The 22,166-nt window shown below is 41.6% G+C and overlaps 1 protein-coding gene across 7 annotated transcripts in view; it reads left to right on the top strand.

Annotated features, from left to right (window-relative positions):
* Positions 1 to 22,166, top strand: part of INPP4B (inositol polyphosphate-4-phosphatase type II B) — an 813,539-nt gene that overhangs the window by 620,176 nt on the left and 171,197 nt on the right. For all 7 annotated transcript variants that reach the window (XR_015869683.1, XR_015869684.1, XM_088445787.1 and 4 more), the window contains 2 exons: positions 1,901 to 2,009; positions 9,149 to 9,326. Coding sequence is in view for 5 of the 7 variants with exons in the window: in XM_088445787.1 (XP_088301913.1) it covers positions 1,901 to 2,009; positions 9,149 to 9,326 (287 nt within the window). In the remaining 2 variants the exon portion in view is untranslated. The remainder of the gene's footprint in view (positions 1 to 1,900; positions 2,010 to 9,148; positions 9,327 to 22,166) is intronic.

A 22,166-nucleotide genomic window follows, 5' to 3' on the forward strand; every position in this document is an offset into this window, starting at 1 on the left:
ATCGCTATCTTTCAACATGTTGAATATTCCTAATTCCCCGACCCCTTCATTGTCAGGGGAATTGCCGCGGTAGCAGCTAGATGTATGGGTACCTTTAGTTTTGAACCCCTGAAATCTCCACCAAAGACTGCTAATTATTCAGAAGACAAAAATAAAAGGTATCCAAATAATAGTGTGCTGTACCTTACTGATTGATTTTGACAGAATCAATTTGTTATTTAATGTATATTTTTCTGTCTGGAGTACAATGTGAATTAATTGTAACAAATGAACCACATCAATATATGTTTTGATAATGTGTCAGAGTCAGGGAATCACATTATAGATATTTATTGGGGATGGGTACGGCATACCGGCGCTCGGTATCCTGGCAGGCAAAATCCTGATTCCGGCATCCCAACAGGGTTAGGATACTGATACTGACACCTGTCGATAGGTATCCTAACCTTCCCCCTCTCTCTACCCTAAAGGCCCCCATACACGGTGCAATTCAAAGTTGGTAAGATGTGTTGTACGATTGCCCTTGAAATTCTTCATAAGATGTGGTGAAATGGTGTACGATTGATCGTTACGATCATAGGATAAGATACATAGAAGTGTATCACATTGTACTCAAAAGATCGTAGATCTCTCTGCAAAACCATCTGATCTGCAACCCAACTAGAGAACGGTGGGGACGTGCATCGGGGGTCGCAGAACACACAAAATACACCTATTTTCATACGATTGGTCTGTACAAATCGTCAAAACTGTCCATATTGGGTAAAAAATCGTACTATGCATGGGCACCATAACTCTAACCCTCCCCGGTGTCTGAAACTTAACCTCCCCCTCCCCACACCGTACACCTAATCCTCCCCCCTAGTGCCTAACCCTAACCCTCTCCATAGTGCCTAACCCTTAACCCTCCACCAAACCCCTGCTTCTTACCTTCGGGATGCCGGGATCCCCTGTGCCTGGATTCTGAATGTATCCCATTTATTGTGGTGTCATGTAAACCATTACTGCAGTATATAAATACCAGGTGCATAAATATATTACTTATATTAGCACATTTGGTTTGTTTCTTCTCCTACTAAAGCTAATCCGTTTGGTTCTCTGTGTATGTAAGGGGATGGAGCAAGACACACTAGTCACCATATTCTTCAGTTTCATCATGACATATGTTGTTCCTTTTTGTCAGAAACTTGCTCCATCTGTATTTATATTCAGAGTATGGAACTTGTTTGCCTTAGCTGTCAGCAACAGTGCTCATAATATTATTTATATTTTCAGAAATCATAAGGAACAGTTATGGTAATAGTGGTCAATATGTGAAGGTTTAATTGCTTCATTGTGTTCACAAAATGTAAACTTATTATATAAAGTGTGTTAATAGTTCAATTTGAGGTATTCAGAAAGGCTTTGAGACTGCTCTTTTGATTTATAAATGAGATAAAACCAGTAAACTTTTGATACACACCAGATATATTTGTTTCAGAAAAACTTTTATTGCTCTATGAAAGGAAACTTTATTATATGATGCCTCCTGTATGTCTTAGCATTGTGCATTATGAAAGACCAAAGGCAGTTTTATGCATGATAGCAAATATGCATACTTAGCAATGTCTCATTTACATTTAATTAATGCATAATTCAAAAATGTCAACAAAGAAAAGCATAACATATTGGTTCACACTGTGATACAAAATAAAAATGTAACTTGGGATCTAGTGACTATTAAAATCTAGTTTGCTTGCAAAAAAAGATTAACTAGCTTTCTCCAAACTGAAGCTTTGCTGCCTCTTGCTAATTAATCACTCGACAATAATATAGAGATATTATAATCTCATTGACCAAGAATTATGCAAGTTTTGCTTAATATTGCACAATATAAATGCTCATGTCTTCTATTGTCCAGATGCCCTGTACGATGTCATTACCATTGGTGCCCCAGCAGCGCATTCTCAGGGATTTAAGAGTGGTGGCCTCAGAACACTTCTCTGTAGGTTTGAGACGGAAAAACGAAAGTAAGTAATTACCCAGTACTAATTACACAGCAAACTGAGTATTTGGATTATGTTTTGCTAAATTTCAGATATGCTGGACGATTTATGACAATTAGAAGTGAACTGTATATGGCACAACCTATTCTATTGAATGAAAGTGTCTGGTTAGTGTGTCTTGACTCTTAGTGCATATTTGCACCATGCTTGTATCCCAGGCCCACAATGTGATAGGTGCATAATGACATAACCCTTGTTGATGAGATATCATGATTTTATATAGAAACTTTGTTTTGTTTGGGCCCTGTAATTTATTACTAACCCAAATGACAATACGAATGTGAATCATATCACTTGGTAAAGTCCTGGAGTTGTGACAGAATGGATCATGAATGATGAAGCTTACTTCCATGTTATACATAAAGAATGTATATATATATGTTATGTTCATATACGCACTCTTAAGAGGTAGACAAAGAACTGTGGTTAGTGACACATTAGTGGCACACTCCAGCTGCAAGTGAAAAGAGGTTCGCTTTAGTTGGACAAATGTCTGTACAATATTATTCAGCAAGTTTATATTGTAATTTTATAGATCCAAAATATTGTATAATACAATACAGTCGGTATTAAAGCTTTATGTTTGGTAGTGAAGGAAATATGTATTTACATATGATTGATGTAAGTTGTGTGGTTAGTAATTAAATTCATGGAAATTTCTGAACTTAACAAGTGATCCACTGGTAGTGACCAAGGCTCATGTGCCTCTTGTGCAATATTATGGATGTTGCAGAATATATTGCAGTAAGTGGTGTACTACTATGCAGAATATTTTTTTGCAATTACTGTATCTCACATATATGGAGTCATCTATATTGACATAAGGTCCAGCAATATTAGAATATGGGGCCTCCACTAGAATGTCCCCACATTCTAAAACTTTTGTGGAAATTCCCAAATGATGCTATAGAGTTTGATCTACCTAAGACCGTGGGGCCCAACAAGGGACCAGCCTTGAGTTTTAGGCTTCATCATTTCTTTCAAATGGAGGAGAACCTCAAGAAGATACATAATCTGGATGATTTGCAGCTCAATGGCAGCAAGCAGCAAATCTTTTGTGAACTCTCCTGGAGCACACTCCAGCAATGCAAGATACGGAAACCTCTGATGTAAGAATTTCCTAACGGGGCATTAAATACATGTGGGTTTCCCACATACAGTAGCTTGTAATCCTTCGAGCACTTTCTGATCTTACCAAATTTTGCTCCAAAATGGGCCTTGATAAGATTGACATCCTTGAATGGCAAGCACTTGCACTCCACACTTATCCTCTGTTTGGTCCATGCAGAGAATGATGGCAGATGGTTCATTATCCATGGAAACAGCCCACAGATGTTGTGTACTCCCAACTGCCAGAAGCAACCTGAAAATTGCCCACTGGTGTACCTTACTATATGTTTGCCTATTGCATGATGTGTTTGCATGTTTTCCTCTCTTTTCCCTGAAGGTTTTCCATCTTTCCTAGGGGTGTATCTTTCTGTGGACACTGAGAGGTGTCTGCCTGCATATTACACGTAGTATTTGATGTCTCCCCCTGAGCAGGTTGAAACATAAGGTGATGGATTGGCTGTTTTTGAACAGTGAATTGGAGCCTTTCACCCCCTTGGGACTAGCAGGGCAGTTATTAATAGGGTTCAGGAATCCTGTTCTCAGAATGCTGCCCAACCCTCATGCCTTGCCTCTCCTAGGAGCATATAGCTACACTGCATGTCCTTGATTCTTCTACCTTCCACCTTTACATATGCCTAGACCACCAATTCCTTTTTCTACATCTTATATTCCCTTCCTGCTTCTTTTGCACCCCCATTACATTATTCTTGTATGTTCACTGGTACACTTGTTTTTCCACTGACCTTACTGCCCATATAGCAGCCCTACACAATCAAATCATTTCTAACGGGTTATCTCCACAAGTAGGCAGTGCTTCTCTTATTGTTGCACTGTTGTTTCCGTGATGTCTACTTGATATTGTCTACCAGTGTAATATGAGTCTTGTGTATATTTTCCTTGAATACAATAAAGAAAACTTAACCTAAATTGTTTGCATTGTGGTCAGTTTACTTTCACCTCTGTAATGGTGTATAAAACTGTACCAACAAGTATTGAGATATGGACCATTTGACATTTTTTTTATATAGATTTAAAGATAAAAAAAAAATTGTATTCAACTATTTTTAATGTTAATATATCTGGGCCTGCATATTATTATGTAACCTAGATAGCCACATCCATTGTCATCTATACTTCATCAGTCAAGATTTTACCAAGACCGTTTTATTATAAATCTGCTTAAACAGAGACACAGCCATATAACATTAACATTTCCCTATAGTATAGCAGCCCGGCATTGTGACCATTGACTCATTTTCCGTCTTTTATTGCTGCTGCAGGTACAGGAAACTGGTTATTTTTACTTTTCTCAGTTATTTTATCTCTTTAAATGATCTTGTTGCCTTCTACATAATTTAATGTGAAATCATTGGTCTGACTTACAGAGTCTCTCTGGAGAAACTGAGCAGCTTAGAATTTTCATCTACTTAGCATTAACCTCATTATTTTGAATTTAAAAACTGATCTATACACAGCCAGCAACAAGTGCAGTTTGAGGTTTGCACTGCTGCACTAGAATGTACTACAAAATACAAGTACCTGTACATTGAAATTTCACATAGCATATTAGTAGCCTTTTAAAAGATCAGTTTGTGTAATCAGTACTTCCTGCATCATTGTATGCAAATAAGTGTCATGTATGATCCAAGTTATTACTGACAAGATATGAGGGATGAGTGCAGCGGGACAAGGGAGGAGTATTCATTCGTGAGTTGAGTAAGGAGTTGAAGTTTTGGGGTATATTTACTAAAGTGCAGGTTTTTAGAAGTGGAGATTTTGCCCATAGCAACCAATCAGATTCTAGCTATTATCTTCTAGAACAGTGATTTTCAACCTTTTTTAACTCGCGGCACACTACACAAGATTTTAAAATTGCCAAGGCACACTATCCGGCGATGCGGTGTGCGCGGACTATGAAAAAACACACTACATTAGTTCCCACAAGAACAAAACACACTACATTGGCCCCCACAAGAATAAAAAATACACTACATTGGCCCCCACAAGAATAAAACAATCCCATTGGCTGGCCTAACAGAAAAAAAAAAACACATTGCTCCCCACAAAAAAAAACAACCATACCACATTGCGCCCCACAGAATTGCTCCCCACAGAAAAAGAAACCTATGGCTGGCTCCACAGAAACAAAAAACAAAACACATTGTTCCCCACTAAATAGGCAAATATATGGCTGGATAACATATGGCTGGTTCTCACTAAAAAAAATGACATGACTGGTTCCCACGAAAAAATAAACTAGGGCTGGTACCCACGAAGAAGAAAAAAATGTCTGGTCCCCACAAAACCCACATTTCTTCCCCCCCTTGTCACTCACACTGCAGCAGGATCGCGTGCGGGCGGGCTTCCAGGCAGGCTGCAGAGCCTGCCTGGACAGAGCGCGGGCTGGCTGATTGGCGCAGGGCGTTGGCTGGCAGAGCGGGCTGGAGGGCAGTGGACAACGCGGCGTGCGTGACCTGTGATGTCACGCCGCCGCATCTTTGCAGGTCACTACCCGGTCGCGCCTGAGTCTCCCAGAGGAGCTCAGCGGCCCGGGATGCTGAAGTACAGTAAAACGTGCCCGGTGGCTCTGACAGCCCCGCGGCACACTTCATAACCGGCCACGGCACACTAGAACCGCTGTTCTAGAAGGTGCTAGATAAATGTTAAGTAGAATCTGATTGGTTGCTATGGGCAACATCTCCACTTCTGAAAACCTGCACTTTAATTAGTATACCCCGTTGTGTATGACATTACACCACATCATGCACTCATCAGTGTAATTAGCACAGAGACCACCCAAGGGAACTGCTCACTGTATAAAATGCATCTTTCATGGTTTATACTTTAGCCAAAGAGCAAAAAGAAATAGAAAGAACACCGTTATAAGCAGTTATTTTACACTTATTTTAGTAGATATTCTGTGCAGCCAAAGATAAATCACTGTTCCCTGCCATAAGTCCAAGAAGTCAGAATGATAAATGATGCATGATGTTGTACTTTTTTACCACATCATATAACACAGTTTGATTTTTCAATTAGAGAAGCGTACGTATGTTCCAATAGATACTGCTGGTCACTGCTGGTATTTCCGCTATGTAATAATGCATTTCCAATGTTTTATACTGAAGTCAATCCAAAACCGGCTAACTGTTCATCTGTCATTGCTCTCCCTCACAGCTTATCCCTCATCACGTCTCCTTTGTCTCTCATGGCTCATCACTCATTAGGCATCATACATCATAAATCACTTCTCATATATCACTCTTCACACATTACACACTTGTTTTATTATGACAAATTATGAAATTAGAGTCTATTGTATGATAATGTCCAGACTGATCCTGATGTGTGACAATAATGATGGTGTGCTAAAATGGACAATGTATTTCCCTCTAAATCAGTGCTTTACCCACTTTTTTGTTCCCATACTGTAAGAAAGGAAGTTAAAAAAAGCTACATTTACTGTACAAGAAATACAGTGGGGCTTATGTAATAGGGTGCGATCTGGTGCTGCTGCAATCATTAAAGCGGCAATCATTTTAAAGGCAAAACTAAGCTGGTTTTGCCTTTAAAATGATTACCGATTTAAAATTACAGGAAGACTTGCAGGCTTTTCTGCAGCAGCCCGAGAAAGCACCCTATTACATAAGCCCCAGTATCTTCATCAAACTTTAAAATTTGCCACTTTAAAGGCTGAGATGCAACCCCACACATGAATGGTCTCAGGATGCTTTACTGTTGGCATGACACAGAACCAGTGCCACTGGTGGTGGCCTGACCGTTGGCCACCGGTGCAGCTATACACATTATCAGATACTCTGACCAAATATCCCCAGCTTAGGAATGGGTATGTAATGGGTATGTAATGCCGACTGTCGGGATGCCTCCTGTCACAATACCAACAGCGGCATCTCGATGGTTGGTATTCCATACTTACCCTCTCCCCTTTTTCCCCTAATCCTTCCTTTTGGTAGCCTCACCCTAACTCTCCCCACCCCGCACCCTAACCCTTCCTGTTAGTCAAATCAAGGTGGCGTCAAATAAAACATGGCGCTGCCCAGTAAACCATATCAAAAAGATGATAAACAAGAATTTTAATAAGAGATAACAAAATAGAAGTCTGTTGATTTTATACAATGTACAATAGGTGATAAGCAAAGTACAATAGGTATTAACATGAATATGCGATCCAGGAGTGAAGGACTAATATAGACCTCACAAATGCATATGTGTAGAGGCAGTACAAAAAATGGGGTGATAGTACACAAGTCCAATTAAAACAATGGGAGAGAGATGGATCTGATCAGTTATCAGACAATCTTAAAAACAAAGATTAATAGCAAATGTGTAAACGACAATGAAGTAAAAAAACACATGGGCCCACTAGGTGTAGGCTCAGTTCACTAGAAGTGAAAGTCCACGCATAGCAGTCAATATTACAAGCACATATGCGGAACAGGAAAGAGATTCCTACCATCAACTGTGTGGAGGAGCCACAGGTGTAAAAACAAAAGACATGCAGAAGTGCCGATTTTTCCCCTGCACGTGGCTCCTGACGCTTAACCAGTCGGGGTAGTGTCCTTCAGATCTTTGGAGTCCGGGTTGCACGGGGGTACTCCAACGCATTTCGAGACGCTTGCTGGTCTCTTCCTCAAGGCTAGTACTTACCCGTGCTGGTACTGGTCCTATTTATACAGAGGGAATGTCCTGGTGTCTGGACCGTGGATCCCAATCCTCTGGACTTCCGTTTTTGTCTCTGGATGATGATGTCAGCTGAGATGAGCATGTGATTGCCCCATCAAGTGTTACTTGGTAGAAAACAACAGCAGGTGTCTGTGTCTTTAACTTAGTGTTCCGTCAGCCATTTTTTCAAGTCCATAGATAGTCAAATCCACATTTGGAAGGGTTAGTGTGTCCATTTTGATGTATTCCATCGGACATCTTAGTGAAGATTCTTGCATATCAGGTGTGTAGAAGATAAGTGTGAATTGGTGGAATCTTGTGCCTAAACGTAAGTTTCACCCCGTCGTGCCTAAACCTAACTCTCCCCCCTTAGTGTCTAACCCTAACCCCCCCCCCAGTGGTGCCTGATCCTAACGCTCCCCCCCTAAGGGTACCTAACCCTAACCTCCCCCCCAAAAAAAACTAACGCTAACTTAACTCTCTCCCCCCCCAGGGCTAACACTAAGGGTGCCCCGGCTTACCTTCTTTCGGGCACACGTCCTCCTAGATTCCGGCGTTGGGATTAAGATGGACGTCTCATAACTACATTCCCCCATCTTATGCTAAATGACCTCTAGACACAGCATGCAATTTTTAAATGTTAATTATACTCCAACATTTTAAAAATAAATGCTGGCAGTGAATCACCTAGCAAGGTACAGTGTGCAGACACCAGTTTTATCATCAGTATTGTCATATTCACCATTTCGGTGCACATGTTCCCCAAATCATCATCACACAGATAAGCAGGTTTTGGTGTCCGCAGCATGCAAGGTACAATACTAGAGGGTATATCTAATATATTATTGATCAGGATGTTTTTTAAAAATACTCCTAATGTCCCATTTTAATTTGTTTCTTAAAATAAACAGAACTTATTCTTTAAACATAATGAAATGTTTATTGATGTGGTTTGGCTAGTTGCCTTTTGCAATTTTTCCTAGACCTATTCCTGCAAAAGAGACCTACAAGAATATAAAGTATAGATGCACATAATTGTACATTGTTTAGTACTTGCTCTTTAAGAAGATGAGATGGCACATAATCTAGTCATAACTGTTGTGAATTATATGTCATTCCCTAACTCTTCTACACCAGAGTAACGATTGTTGTTTAATCCTCACAGATAAATATTTCAGCCTTTGCCTGAGTAGAGGAAATAACTTTACTTAATCTTCTTTATAGGGATTATTATTTTTCGTTATAGTATCTGATAAAAAAAAAGAAATGTTTGTGGTCTGTTAATAGAAATTTGCATGTTTGTTTTCCAGTACAGGGTACCAATGTATTTACTATTCACCTGAGAACACGGCGAAGGCAAAAGAAATTTTAAATAACATCAATCACCTGCAACCTCTTATATCAAGCCATACAGACCTCCTGCTTAATTCAGCAAGACAGCACTCTGTGGACAGCCTGAACAATTCTTTAAAAGCACTCACAGAAACGGTGAGATCCAAATCTGCCTTGCAATGGCTCATGGATAAAAATAGACTCGCTCCTAATGCTTCACTTTTATTTAATGTGCAGGTTGACATTCGTTACATTACGGAATATACAGTATTCACTTTGAAAGGTAGACTTCAAAATGCCAAGGCAAAAGAATACCATACACCTACAGTAATTCCTTTGAAAAAAAAAAAGCAATTTAATATGTTCTGTATCTTTATTTTCTGCTTTTAAAGGTGTTTAGAAAGTAAGATTGAAAGCTTTCAGGAGATGGTAGAATTTGTTATTAAATTGAGTCATTTTATTGCTGCACAGCAGCATTTGATTTCCACAAGTCCTTTTTCTTTCTAATGCTAATAATTGTCGGAGAGAAGCAAGTAGAAGATAATGTTATTTTAAGCTACAATATCCTTTTTTTGTTCTTCTATAGTAAAGTGTTTTTTATATATATACTTCAACTCTGTTGCAGTTATTCTGCAAACACAGCACTTAAACTTGAGTAAATGCAGTTAATAAATGTGAAGGCAGTGATGGGATTTTGAAAGACCAGCATGATGATTGCTATTGCTGAGGAGAGATGTACTGTATGTAAGAGGAGTAGGTCATAGGTTAGTTACATGCTTTGGAAAAAAGGAATTGGGATGAACTCAAGAATGATGATTTCACCTAGAAATTGACTTGGTACTTGCCTAGTGTCAGTGTGATGGTACTTGCCTAGTGTCAGTGTGATGGTACTTGCCTAGTGTCAGTGTGATGGTACTTGCCTAGTGTCAGTGTGATGGTACTTGCCTAGTGTCAGTGTGATGGTACTTGCCTAGTGTCAGTGTGATGGTACTTGCCTAGTGTCAGTGTGATGGTACTTGCCTAGTGTCAGTGTGATGGTACTTGCCTAGTGTCAGTGTGATGGTCCTGGCCTAGTGTCAGTGTGATGGTCCTGGCCTGCTGTCAGTGTGATGGTCCTGGCCTAGTGTCAGTGTGATGGTACTTGCCTAGTGTCAGTGTGATGGTACTTGCCTAGTGTCAGTGTGATGGTCCTGGCCTGCTGTCAGTGTGATGGTCCTGGCCTAGTGTCAGTGTGATGGTCCTGGCCTAGTGTCAGTGTGATGGTACTTGCCTAGTGTCAGTGTGATGGTACTTGCCTGGTGTCATGGTGATGGTACTTGCCTGGTGTCTGTATGATTGTACTTGCCTGGTGTGAAATTATTAAGAAAATGGTTTAAAGGGTAATGTAAAAAGTGTGTGTGTGTTTCTGTTTAAGTATGTTTTCTGTTCTAATTAATGTGCCTGTGTACATTTCTGTGTATTTCTGCAGGGAATGGTTTTTGCCTGTAAAGGTGTCAGTGTGCTAGATTTGTTTGTACAGTCTATATTAATGAGTGTAAGTATTGGGATTATTGCTCCCTGTCTTTATACAACTTACTTTTCTTGATTATCTTTGTGTGCAGTATATTCTTTTTCATCAGGCTGATTAGACAAACCCAAATGTACAGATTCCATTATAGCTATATAATCAGACTCATTACACATACCCTGTTGTCAGCCTTAAGCACAAACCCCATTGGCAGCTATATTATATTCTACAGAGACACATTGGTGACTACCTTCTTATTATATGGTACTATGCTGGGCTAACAGAAAAGCAAGGATACAAATGGTTCATTATCATGTCTTATCAGTTCTAGTCATTTGCAGATTTCTAGCTCTGTGGTTACTGCCCCAGTGTGATGGATAGCATACTGTACCTTCTTGCCATCCCGAATGAATGTAATTGAAAAGGGTCAGTAATAAATAGGGTTTTCATGGTTTTAGCTATATGTTGAATATTTTGCTGCAGTTATGAAAGGCAAAAAATATTTAATTTACTCAAATACATTTTCAATTTATATATTTGTAGGGAGTATGCATGAATACCAGATTTTTATTTCATGCAATGTAATTTCTAAGCCTTCTTAAATTAATATTAAACTATGTGCTAGGTTCTTCTGCTGATCCCCCAGAATCCCGGACTTGCTTCAATGCTCCGGAATGGCGCCCACATGTCAGATAAAAACATTCAGCTCAGGCAGGATGGTCCTACTGCCGCATCTAATGGCTTAGTGTGATTGCTGGTCCTGTATATGCTGGAATTATGATACACAATATACTTTGTATGGCGCATATTAAAGCTGGATACTGTAAGTGCTAATTATGCCCTCTTCATGGCCTGGCCGCACTCACTCTAAAATCAAGCATTTGGAAACCCCCCTCTAGAAATCCTGCGTTTGCCACTGGGCCTGGCATTATAGTGTAGCAATATACCAGTTTGCCAAGTTGTTTTGACAAATTGCCCTCCGTAACTGGCTCAATGTGTCACAATAACGGACATCAGTCACAGTATATCCCTTGGAGAGAAAAGTAACAAGAAGTATGCACTTGAGGTCCCAAAACATGTTCGCCATGACTTTCTTTGCTGATGAAGTTGTTTTGAATTTCTTTGAAGGTGGGGACAATGCATATTTCTATGTCATGGATGCTTGCTTCAACTCTGGTGTCACATGTTGCACCCACGTTTCATCACATTGCACTTCCTTCTCATGGTACCGCATCAAGTGCACGATGACAATCCCATCCTATTGGTTTTGGAAATTTCTGTGAGTTGCTTCGGTACCTAGCGTGAACACTGTCTCCTGTACACCAGTTGCTCATGAATGATTTTGTGCACAGTACCCACTGAGCGTTCAGTTCATCAGCAATATCAGGGTTACATAGCGCCCATATTAGCCTCTGTTTTTTCTGGGACAGTCCTGGCTTATGTGACCTGGCTCTCTGCACTCATAGTAGACGACTGGCATCTCCAGTGGAGTTTCCTTGAGGAGGGGGTGATAGGCTGGGTCACAGGCCAATGGGGTGTCATCTTAATGGGTTGCTCATTCCCTGGTTTCTTTTCTGGCATTTTTGTCATATTTCCTGCGGTCTCATACCGCTCCAACACTGTACTTAATGCCTCTAGATTTTGAGGATCAGCCTGTAGGACCCAGCACTGCATATTCGCTCTAGGGTTCTTATACACTGGTCAATAACAACCGTCTCTACAATCTGAGTGGCAGTACGGTCTTCTGGATGGACCCAACTCCGTCCCTGTCTGGCAAGTTCTGCAAATTGCTTCCGAATAGGGACCCCTGGTAGCAGGGTCCATTCATGGAAGCGCTGTGCTTTCCCAGAAGGAGTGAGACCTGACCTGACCAGAATAACACTTTTGACTAGATCATATTTCTCTGCATCAGCAGAGGACAAATCAGCATAGGCTTTCTGAGCCTCACCAATGAAATAGGGGGCAAGTCTATCAGCCCAAGTATCTGCTGGCCATTTTAAACGCTGTGCTACCTGCTCAAATATCAGCAAATATGCTTCTGGGTCATCTGAGGCAGACTTTTTTCTTCAGAGGCCCAGCACCTGTTGTGCCCATTGACTGGGTCACTAACTGTAACATTTGTTCCTCGGTCTTTTGGTGAGATGCCAACAAATTTACTATAGTGCAAAAAACTTCCTCCATTTTTATAGTAGGAGGTGTATATACAAGTGTAGGCACTTTTAGATAACAAGCCAGTTTACACAAATATATCTCTTTCTTTCAGCAAAGCAATTGCAATTTATGTTTAACACACAAAAAGAAAACACTGCTGCTCTTTTTTTTCTCCAGCAATGCAGGGGTTAAACAGAACACAGGGGAAAAAAAAATTCTATTCCTGCACTGCAGTGCTTAATTAGACCTCAGTAATATGTGTCTTGCTCTTGTTCAGTCAACAGGTGAACTCAATTAGACAGCATACTAGCTGGTGAAGATACTAATCAGCATTTGTTATATCTCAAGCACCTTAGTAAAAACAAAGCAAAGTAACTTTTTTTTCTCTCGGTACACATGAACAGCTTTTGCACAATACATAGCAAGTTACAGTGTCCTAAATATAACTGTGGTTTTTCTGGTTTCGCCAACCATACTCGCGTATACTGAACATTCTGCCTTGTCAGTTCCTCTGCCATGCTGGAAGCGGCTGGCGTATGTTCTGCGACAAAGCCGTGCAGAAGGTCCCTGTACGGGCTACCACATGTAACATGGGGTATTGAAATGAGGATTCCAAACAGGCAGATATTTTTGGTAAAGCAGTGGCTTTTTAATAGCAGCAAACACTGCACCTTAGCATACGTGAGTTTAGGCCTGCACACATACAGGCACATAACATAAAATAAACAAACAAACATAAAAGTCTCAGCACTCCTTGTGCTAATTAGTGCTAATTAGTCAGCAGTGGCTTGCAGCCACAATTTTGGCGCACTCTCCCAGCATAGCAATTGGACCCTGGCACTACAACACTGTGTCCCTCTATTGGCTGCTCCTCAACATCAGGGCAACAAGCATCAGGTGTGTGAGAGTTTTAAACCCTTCCTGTGCTCCAGTGATTATTCCAGGCTGGGTCTGTGTAAATGTGAAAAACTGGAATTCCACACCTCCACTGCTAATGCAGAACACACAGGCTTCACTCCAACTCCCTCCAAGGAAGGCTGATTCCACCAGAATGTGGGCAATTCAGGTGAGAGACAACCCCTCTCACCACAATATAGATGTATATGTATGTATGTGTGTGTGTGTATGTATGTGTGTGTATATATATATATATATATACAACTAGTTCATAAATGGACACCTCAAACACCCTGTCCCCTCAGCAGATCCCTTTGTCCCCGCTGCCTCTCTTCCTGTCCCGTTATATTTATACAAACCATTTCCCAGTCCTCATCTTTCCTGTCGTTGCTGGTGCGCTGTGCACGTTTGGTTTGACATGCTAGAGCCACAACTGCAATTAGGTCATCATGCAAACGCGCATGATGATGTAATTTAGATCAGCATGTGATTTTATAATGTAGTGAAATACATTATGTCATCACATTGGAATTTAATAAACAGCTGGTCAGAATTTTGACCCCTGCCACCTGTGTCAGAGATGTCACATCTACAGTCTTCAAACACTTCTGTTATTTCCCGTACTTGCTCATCACATACCACCTCATGACGAAAACACAGACACTCTTGTGCTTGAAAACACTCTTGAAAATCAACATCACAGCATTTTCCACAGTCACACAGGAATACACAGGCCACATACAGATAGAAAAAAAAAACACCATGCTTAGAAGAAAAGATGAGGAAGTCCCAAACAATACTATAGTACTGATGAAGAGAAAAATAAGGTAATACTAAGGATAATCTATATAACGTAAAGTTCTAGTAAGAAAAATAGACAGATGAGTAGAAAGAGAGAGCAAGAGAAAAAAAGTGGGGGCATCAATGAGAGTAGAAAAACCAGGCAAAGTTGGGCACATGGATATTTATAATGGCTGCAGAGTGTGCGGTGCACCCAGCGTATACTTACCTTATGCTGGCAAGCGGGTGCCTTTTGCTCCACTGTGCCAAAGTGAAATATTTTGGAAGATGGCACCATGTACTGAAAGCAAAGCCTCTGGCACTGTGCCAGAATAGTTGCTCTCTTGTGTTCATGCAACATCTTCCTCAATATTACTGGTAAGAGGCACCACGGAGGAGGAGTCACCCGCTTTCTAGCACAAGGTAATATGCGGGTTTGGGGCTGGACGCTGCTCAGAGGAGGGGTCCTGCTGCACACGGGCCCCCTTGGGCATTAATACACCCCTGGTGCTGGGAACAGTATCTCTGTGTGTGTGTGTGTGTGTGTGTGTGTGTGTGTATATATATATATATATATATATATATATGTGTGTGTGTGTATATATTAGGGGTGTGCACCGGCCACTTTTCGTGTTTTGGTTTTGGATCTGGATCTTTCTTCGTGTTTTGGATCTGGATTGGTTTTGCCAAAACCACCCTTCCGTGTTTTGGGTTCTGGGTTTTGTGTTTTGGATCTGGATTTTTTCTTAAAAAATAAAAAAAAATGCTAAAATCACATAAAATGGGCCTTTTTTTGTTCCTACGCTATTAACCCCAATAACATTAATTTCCACTCATTTCCACTCTATTCTGAACACCTCACACCTCACAATATTGTTTTTAGGCCAAAAGGTTGCACCGAGGTAGCTGGATGACTATGCTAAGCGACACAAGTGGGCGGCACAAACACGTGGCCCATCTAGGAGTGGCACTGCAGTGGCAGACAGGAAGCCAATCAGCGTTATGGTAACCATTTGCATGTAGCACGAACCCGGGAGATCCGTGCTACATGCATCTGTGTGATTGGCACAGAGCAATGACAGCTCCGTGAGACCCGTCTGTGCTGCTGTGGTAAAAAAAAAAAAAAAAAAACCTGTGTAAAAAAAGAAAAAAATGGCGTGCACCCCCCCAAAAAAGAGCAACCAGCCCCGGGCATTAGTAACCCAGTGCTGGGTGTGCTTAAATACAGGTCACAAACGACGTAGGGGTCCCCTGTACTTAAGCACAACCAGCACCGGGCTAGTCAGAACCAGCGCTGGTTGCCAAAATACGGGGGACAAACGACGTAGGGGTCCCCCGTATTCTGCGCAACCAGCTCTGGGCTCTGATCCGGTCCTGGTTCTGGAAATACAGGGGAAAAAAATTAGTAGGGTTCCCCTGTATGATCCAGAACCAGCACTGGACTTTTTCTAGCGGGGGGCTGATGCCACAGCCAGGGGAGCCCTTTTACCGGGCCCCCCAGCCGCAGCATCAGCCCTGACCGCTAGTCAGCCCAGGCCGGGGATCCCTGGAGAGCTGGGGACCCCCCCAATAAAGGGGTCACCCTCTCCAGGGCACCCCAGGCCCAGGCTGATAGCCCGGGGCTATCCCCGCCACCCCTGGTTGGTGGCGGGTTGATTGTGTGGTGTGGTGTAAATAAAAAATATCAAACATTGTCTTTACAAGTAGAACTGCAAGTCCCAGCTAGCCTGCCCCGCATGCTGGTACTTGGAGAACCACAAGTACCAGCATGCAGGGCATTAAGGGCCCACTAGTACCTGTAGTTCACCTGTAAAAAAAATGTTTAAAAAACAGCACACACACACCGTGACAGTATAAGTTTATTAAACATGCATACACACACACACACATGTACACATACTCACCTATGTAACCTGAAGCATCTGTCCACTTGTCCGGTAAAGTATCCATAGGGGACCTGTGAAAAAAAACATACTCACCATCTCCTATGCGAGGTTCTGTCCTCTTCGTTCCAAAGTAGGCATCCCCGGACTTGAAAAAAAACGAAAACGCGATCCACGAACTTAGTACCGTTCTATAGAACGGTACTTCCCGAATGAGAGCTTAGCGGCGGGGTATCATCATGGAAACCCCGCTGCTAAGCGTTCATTGGCTGAGAGAGGTCATCTCCCGTCTCTCAGCCAATGAACGGCTCCCTCCATTGTAGTCAATTTTTTTTCCAAGTCCGGGGATGCCTACTTTGGAACGAAGAGGACAGAACCTCGCATAGGAGATGGTGAGTATGTTTTTTTTCACAGGTCCCCTATGGATACTTTACCGGACAAGTGGACCGATGCTACAGGTTACATAGGTGAGTATGTGTACGTGTGTGTGTGTGTGTATGTATGTTTAATAAACTTATACTGTCACGGTGTGTGTGTCCTGTGTTTTTTAAACATATTTTTTTTACAGGTGAATTACAGGTACTAGTGGGCCCTTAATGCCCTGCATGCTGGTACTTGTGGTTCGGGGATGCCTACTTTGGAACGAAGAGGACAGAACCTCGCATAGGAGATGGTGAGTATGTTTTTTTTCACAGGTCCCCTATGGATACTTTACCGGACAAGTGGACCGATGCTACAGGTTACATAGGTGAGTATGTGTACATGTGTGTGTGTGTGTGTGTGTGTATGTATGTATGTTTAATAAACTTATACTGTCACGGTGTGTGTGTCCTGTGTTTTTTAAAAAAAAAATTTTACAGGTGAACTACAGGTACTAGTGGGCCCTTAATGCTCTGCATGCTGGTACTTGTGGTTCTCCAAGTACCAGCATGCGGGGCAGGCTAGCTGGGACTTGCAGTTCTACTTGTAAAGACAATGTTTGATATTCTTTATTTACACCACACCACACAATCAACCCGCCACCCACCGCCACCAGGGGTGGCGGGGATAGCCCCGGGCTATCAGCCTGGGCCTGGGGTGCCCTGGAGAGGGTGACCCCTTTATTGGGGGGGTCCTCAGCTCTCCAGGGATCCCCGGCCTGGGCTGACTAGCGGTCAGGGCTGATGCTGCGGCTGGGGGGCCCGGTAAAAGGGCTCCCCTAGCTGTGGCATCAGCCCCCCGCTAGAAAAAGTCCAGTGCTGGTTCTGGATCATACAGGGGAACCCTACTAATTTTTTTCCCCTGTATTTCCAGAACCAGGACCGGATCAGAGCCCAGAGCTGGTTGCGCAGAATACGGGGGACCCCTACGTCGTTTGTCCCCCGTATTTTGGCAACCAGCGCTGGTTCTGACTAGCCCGGTGCTGGTTGTGCTTAAGTACAGGGGACCCCTACGTCGTTTGTCCCCTGTATTTAAGCACACCCAGCACTGGGTCACTAATGCCCGGGGCTGGTTGCTCTTTTTTGGAGGGGGGGCACGCCATTTTTTTCTTTTTTTACACAGGTTTTTTTTTTTTTTTTTTTACCACAGCAGCACAGACGGGTCTCACGGACCTGTCAGTGCTCTGTGTCAATGACACAGATGCAAGTAGCACGGATCTCCTGGTCCGAGCGTGCATCTGTGTCATTGAAATACACAGCAGCACAATCGGGTCTCACTGACCCATCTGTGCTCTGTGTCACTGTCAGTCACACAGATGCATGTAGCACGGATCTCATGAGTCCGTGCTACATGCAAATGAGCACCATAATGCTGATTGGCTGAGAGCCGTGACAGACGGCTCTGTCAGCCAATCAGAACTTTGCCCATTAAAGGCAAAGGCATTTTTTTTTAAATGGCCGCTCGAGGCAAAACCTCGAGATCCGACAGCAGATCTCGAGGTTTTGCCTCGGGAGAGGGATCCGGGGCAGACAGGGAGATCCGAGCTTGGGCTCGGATCGCCCCGGATCCCCGAAGTTCGGGTGGGTTCGGTTCTCAGGGAACCGAACCCGCTCATCCCTAGTGTGTGTATATATATATATATATTATCATTACTTTTGAAAAAATACTTTGTGTGTGTGTATATATATATATATATATATATATATATATATATATATAGTAACAAATAATATCTATATAATAAGCGAGAAAGTGTGTGTGTGTGTCTGTCTCTTTAACCTTTATGCATGGCCACAGTTTTGTACCTAGCTCCACCAAATTTAGCATTGTGGTGTAGTTAAAACAGGATTAGGCTTTTGACTACTATAGGTTTGAACTTCTTCGGTCCACAACCTGTCACACAATCACATAAAACTGGGACACTCTTAAATACACAGGTTCTGGTACTGAGGGCTGGCTTCAAACACACCGTCACACTTGCATCTCTTCCAAAGTGCTGTGTTATATCAGTTTTCTGCAAATGCACCTGCCCCTACTGCGTATGTGCAGTATGGGTCTGTGATCCCGCATGCATTCTGGTAGCAGACTGTCAGTGATTGATAGTCTGCTGCCGTTTCTGTGCAGTTTCGTTTCCCAAAATGGAGGCGTGTCACTATTGTTGGGAGGGAGTGGAGAAGCAGGGGTCTCTATCAGCTGACGGAGATTTCCTGGCCTCGTTTACTGATCTGCGGTGGCCAGCTTGCTTGACCACATAGTCACTCAGCCGGCTGACGGAATTGCAGATGATCAGATGCTGCGTTCTCGGATCAGTAATACATGCAGGAGGCGTGACGCCTCCTACTGCATTACCATATTACAGCTATTGCAGCTGCTAACATGTTAGCAGCTGTGATAGCATATCCGTCCACAGCTGAATCACCCCCTCTGTTCTGGAATGATTTCTGAAACTCAAGTGACTTTGGAAGCTATACTGATTTCTGTTCTGTATATCAGTCTGCCCCTCATATACTCCATTCCAAACGGTATGAGAAAACGCCTGCCTGCTCTGTCTATTACTTCTCTATTGCATAGTTATGCAGGTTATAGGCGAGGACAATGTAAAAAAATGAAGGCTGCAAATGTACTTCAGGGTCCAACGGCAGTTATCCCAGCTAGAAAAAAAATTATATAATAAAATAAATACAGAAAAATACAAATAAATACAAAAACTGTAAAAAAAAATCTACCACATATTTGAAATAAATAATATATCATATAAATAAATAATGCATTCAGCGGAAATAGATGGTGAAAGCTATTGCTGTCTGGAGGGCTTCTAAAAAAAAACTTTACTAAAAGCTTGAAATAGAAATTTTGTGGCACATGTTTAAGCCGCTTTCTATTGTATCATTTTGTTATGTATACTGGAAGGATAGTACAGCGTTCTGAAAATCGGGGTAAATTATTTTTATTCCATTTATTTAAAATTGGTTTGTAAAGTAGTGGTTTTATTTATTTATTTTGTTTTAATTTAATCTATAGTAATAAAACACCATTGAAGTAATGGACTATGGAAAAGGGTATAGTATTTTCAAGGCATACCATTGTTTGTGCAAGATGATGCACATACTGTACAGTACTGTAGCCCTTTTTCCCCTCTTGTCTTCCAGCAGTGCCACAAAGTTCCAAAGTTATCCCATGCTTAATCTTCTCCCATGGGCAGATGACAAATGAATGAGTAGAACTGTATATGTCATCAGCGCTTGCCACCACAATTTACAGCCCAAACTAAGCACCCATGTGATACAATGTAGCATTTGTCTAGCTCATTTACATTTTTCGATCTACCCTTAAACTAAATGTCTCCAATACTTTTGTTTGTAAAAGCTACTGCTAAATAAGCATTTTATTCTGAATCATCATCATCATCATGAATCCCATGCAGTGAATCATGTAGTGCGTGATATAATATAGTTTACAAAGTATAACTTTCAAACAAAAATGGCAGCTGCTCAATCAATATTGCAGTACTAATCAGGTGCATGAAAGGGAGGGGTCATACTAAGTAGAAAAAGGAGGGGGGTTTAACCTCCCCTATTGTTCCTCAGCACACTGAATTATACTTGCAACAATATATGAAGACTATATGGTCATAGAAATTCAGAGATATTAGTTGCATGCATTTGCAAATACATGGGAAGCTGCTAGGCCACGTCACGGCTTCTCTGTCAGTAGCAGTCCCTAACACTAAGGAGTTCACGTCCGGGGCCCAGTGCAGCCCGAAAAACGTCCAGCCTAGGGCATCACACGAAAAAGAGTGACAGTGCAGTGTAAACTATAGATGTGTTAGACTAATTAAGAAGTGTTGAAAAAAGGGGTTAAAATATATGTGAAATATTACATGAATAAAATACGAACATAAAAGGTGATGTGAAAAGCAACTATGTGTATTAAATGGTGATGCCCTGAGGAGGCCCAGCCAGACCAGCCCCGGGGGCCCTACGCCCATAAGCATTTTATTCTGAATCATCATCATGATTCCCATGCAGTGAATCATGTAGTGCATGATATACTATCGTTTACAAAGTATAACTTTCCCAAGACTTAGCTTAACTATTGTTCCTATAGTCAGGTGAGTCACTGGATGTTGTTGTTTGCATTTTTTTCTTTAAGACAAAAGAGAACCTCTTCAAATAAAAGACAGTGGAGAGAAGCCCTTTCATGTACGTCTTTGATATGTCCCATTTTAAGAGAAGATTTAAGGTTTGGGCTGCAGAGTTTCTCTGGCAGTCAGTGCAGGTGTCCTTAACTTGCATAATGCTTCAAACACATTATTTATTTATATTGTTTTTGATTTTGACATTTATTGGGACTAACTTAAAAGAAAAACAACAGTTGTAAAGTTATTCCCTTAGAAACCAACCAGGCACAATTTGGATACAGAAGAGAAGAAGTCTATGTTGACAGATGGCTTGTGAAGCCTATTTCTCGGTTATACTAGAAATAACAGTGGATCTATACAGCTTGGAATGGTTTCAAGATTTGATACAATTCAGAGCAAGTTGCACTGAATCACAGTTGCCTTTCAATAGCCAAGGGAAATGTCAATATGCAAGAATTTATGGTTCCGTATTCTGTTCAGTATAATGCATTGTAGCTAATAAAATAAAGACCTATAAAGTGGGTTGCAGATTCTTTTTTCCAATTTATCAGTCGTAGGACTGCTCATATTCTGAAACCAATTTGTAATTTCAGAATTTTATAAGTAACATAAAACCTTATTTTTTTAAAGTGTGAACTGATCGGTGATTGTCATTTCGCTTAGGAACATGGCATGCATTTTCACAGAATATGCAGAAGAAGATTTACCCTTTTTTTTAGTTGCATATCAAACTGGCAAGCTACGCATCATAGGAATACTGATAATAATCTGTGTCCTAAATAGAATTACTGTACAAAGAAACAAACTAAACTGTAAGTTAGGATAAGGTGCGATTTATACCATCTGTCTTTGAAAAAAAGCATGAAAACTTTTTAAACATTGTAGAAAGATGTTGGCTGTAAAACATTTTCTCAACTGCCATAATATTTAATTGCTTCTCCTGTTCTGGAGTAATACAGTCTGTCAGAATTGGCTATTTATAAATTACTATGAAAATGTTTATTGGATTAGTGTGTATTGGTTCAAGCTGTTTACAATAGGCACTGGACTATGGACCTCATTTAGACCCGCTCGCTAGCGCTGTGCACTCACCAGCGGCCCGATTGTTTTTGTACGCGCATTCGCACGCTTCATTCTGCGCGTGTGCAAACTACTCTGTGCGATCGCATCCCGCTCGCTCGCCCAGCAAAGACAGCCCAGTGAAATGAGTGACAGGA

This window comes from Taudactylus pleione, unplaced genomic scaffold (genome assembly GCF_031769625.1).
Source record: "Taudactylus pleione unplaced genomic scaffold, aTauple2 ptg000389l, whole genome shotgun sequence".
In the NCBI taxonomy this organism is placed as follows: Eukaryota; Metazoa; Chordata; class Amphibia; order Anura; family Myobatrachidae; genus Taudactylus; species Taudactylus pleione.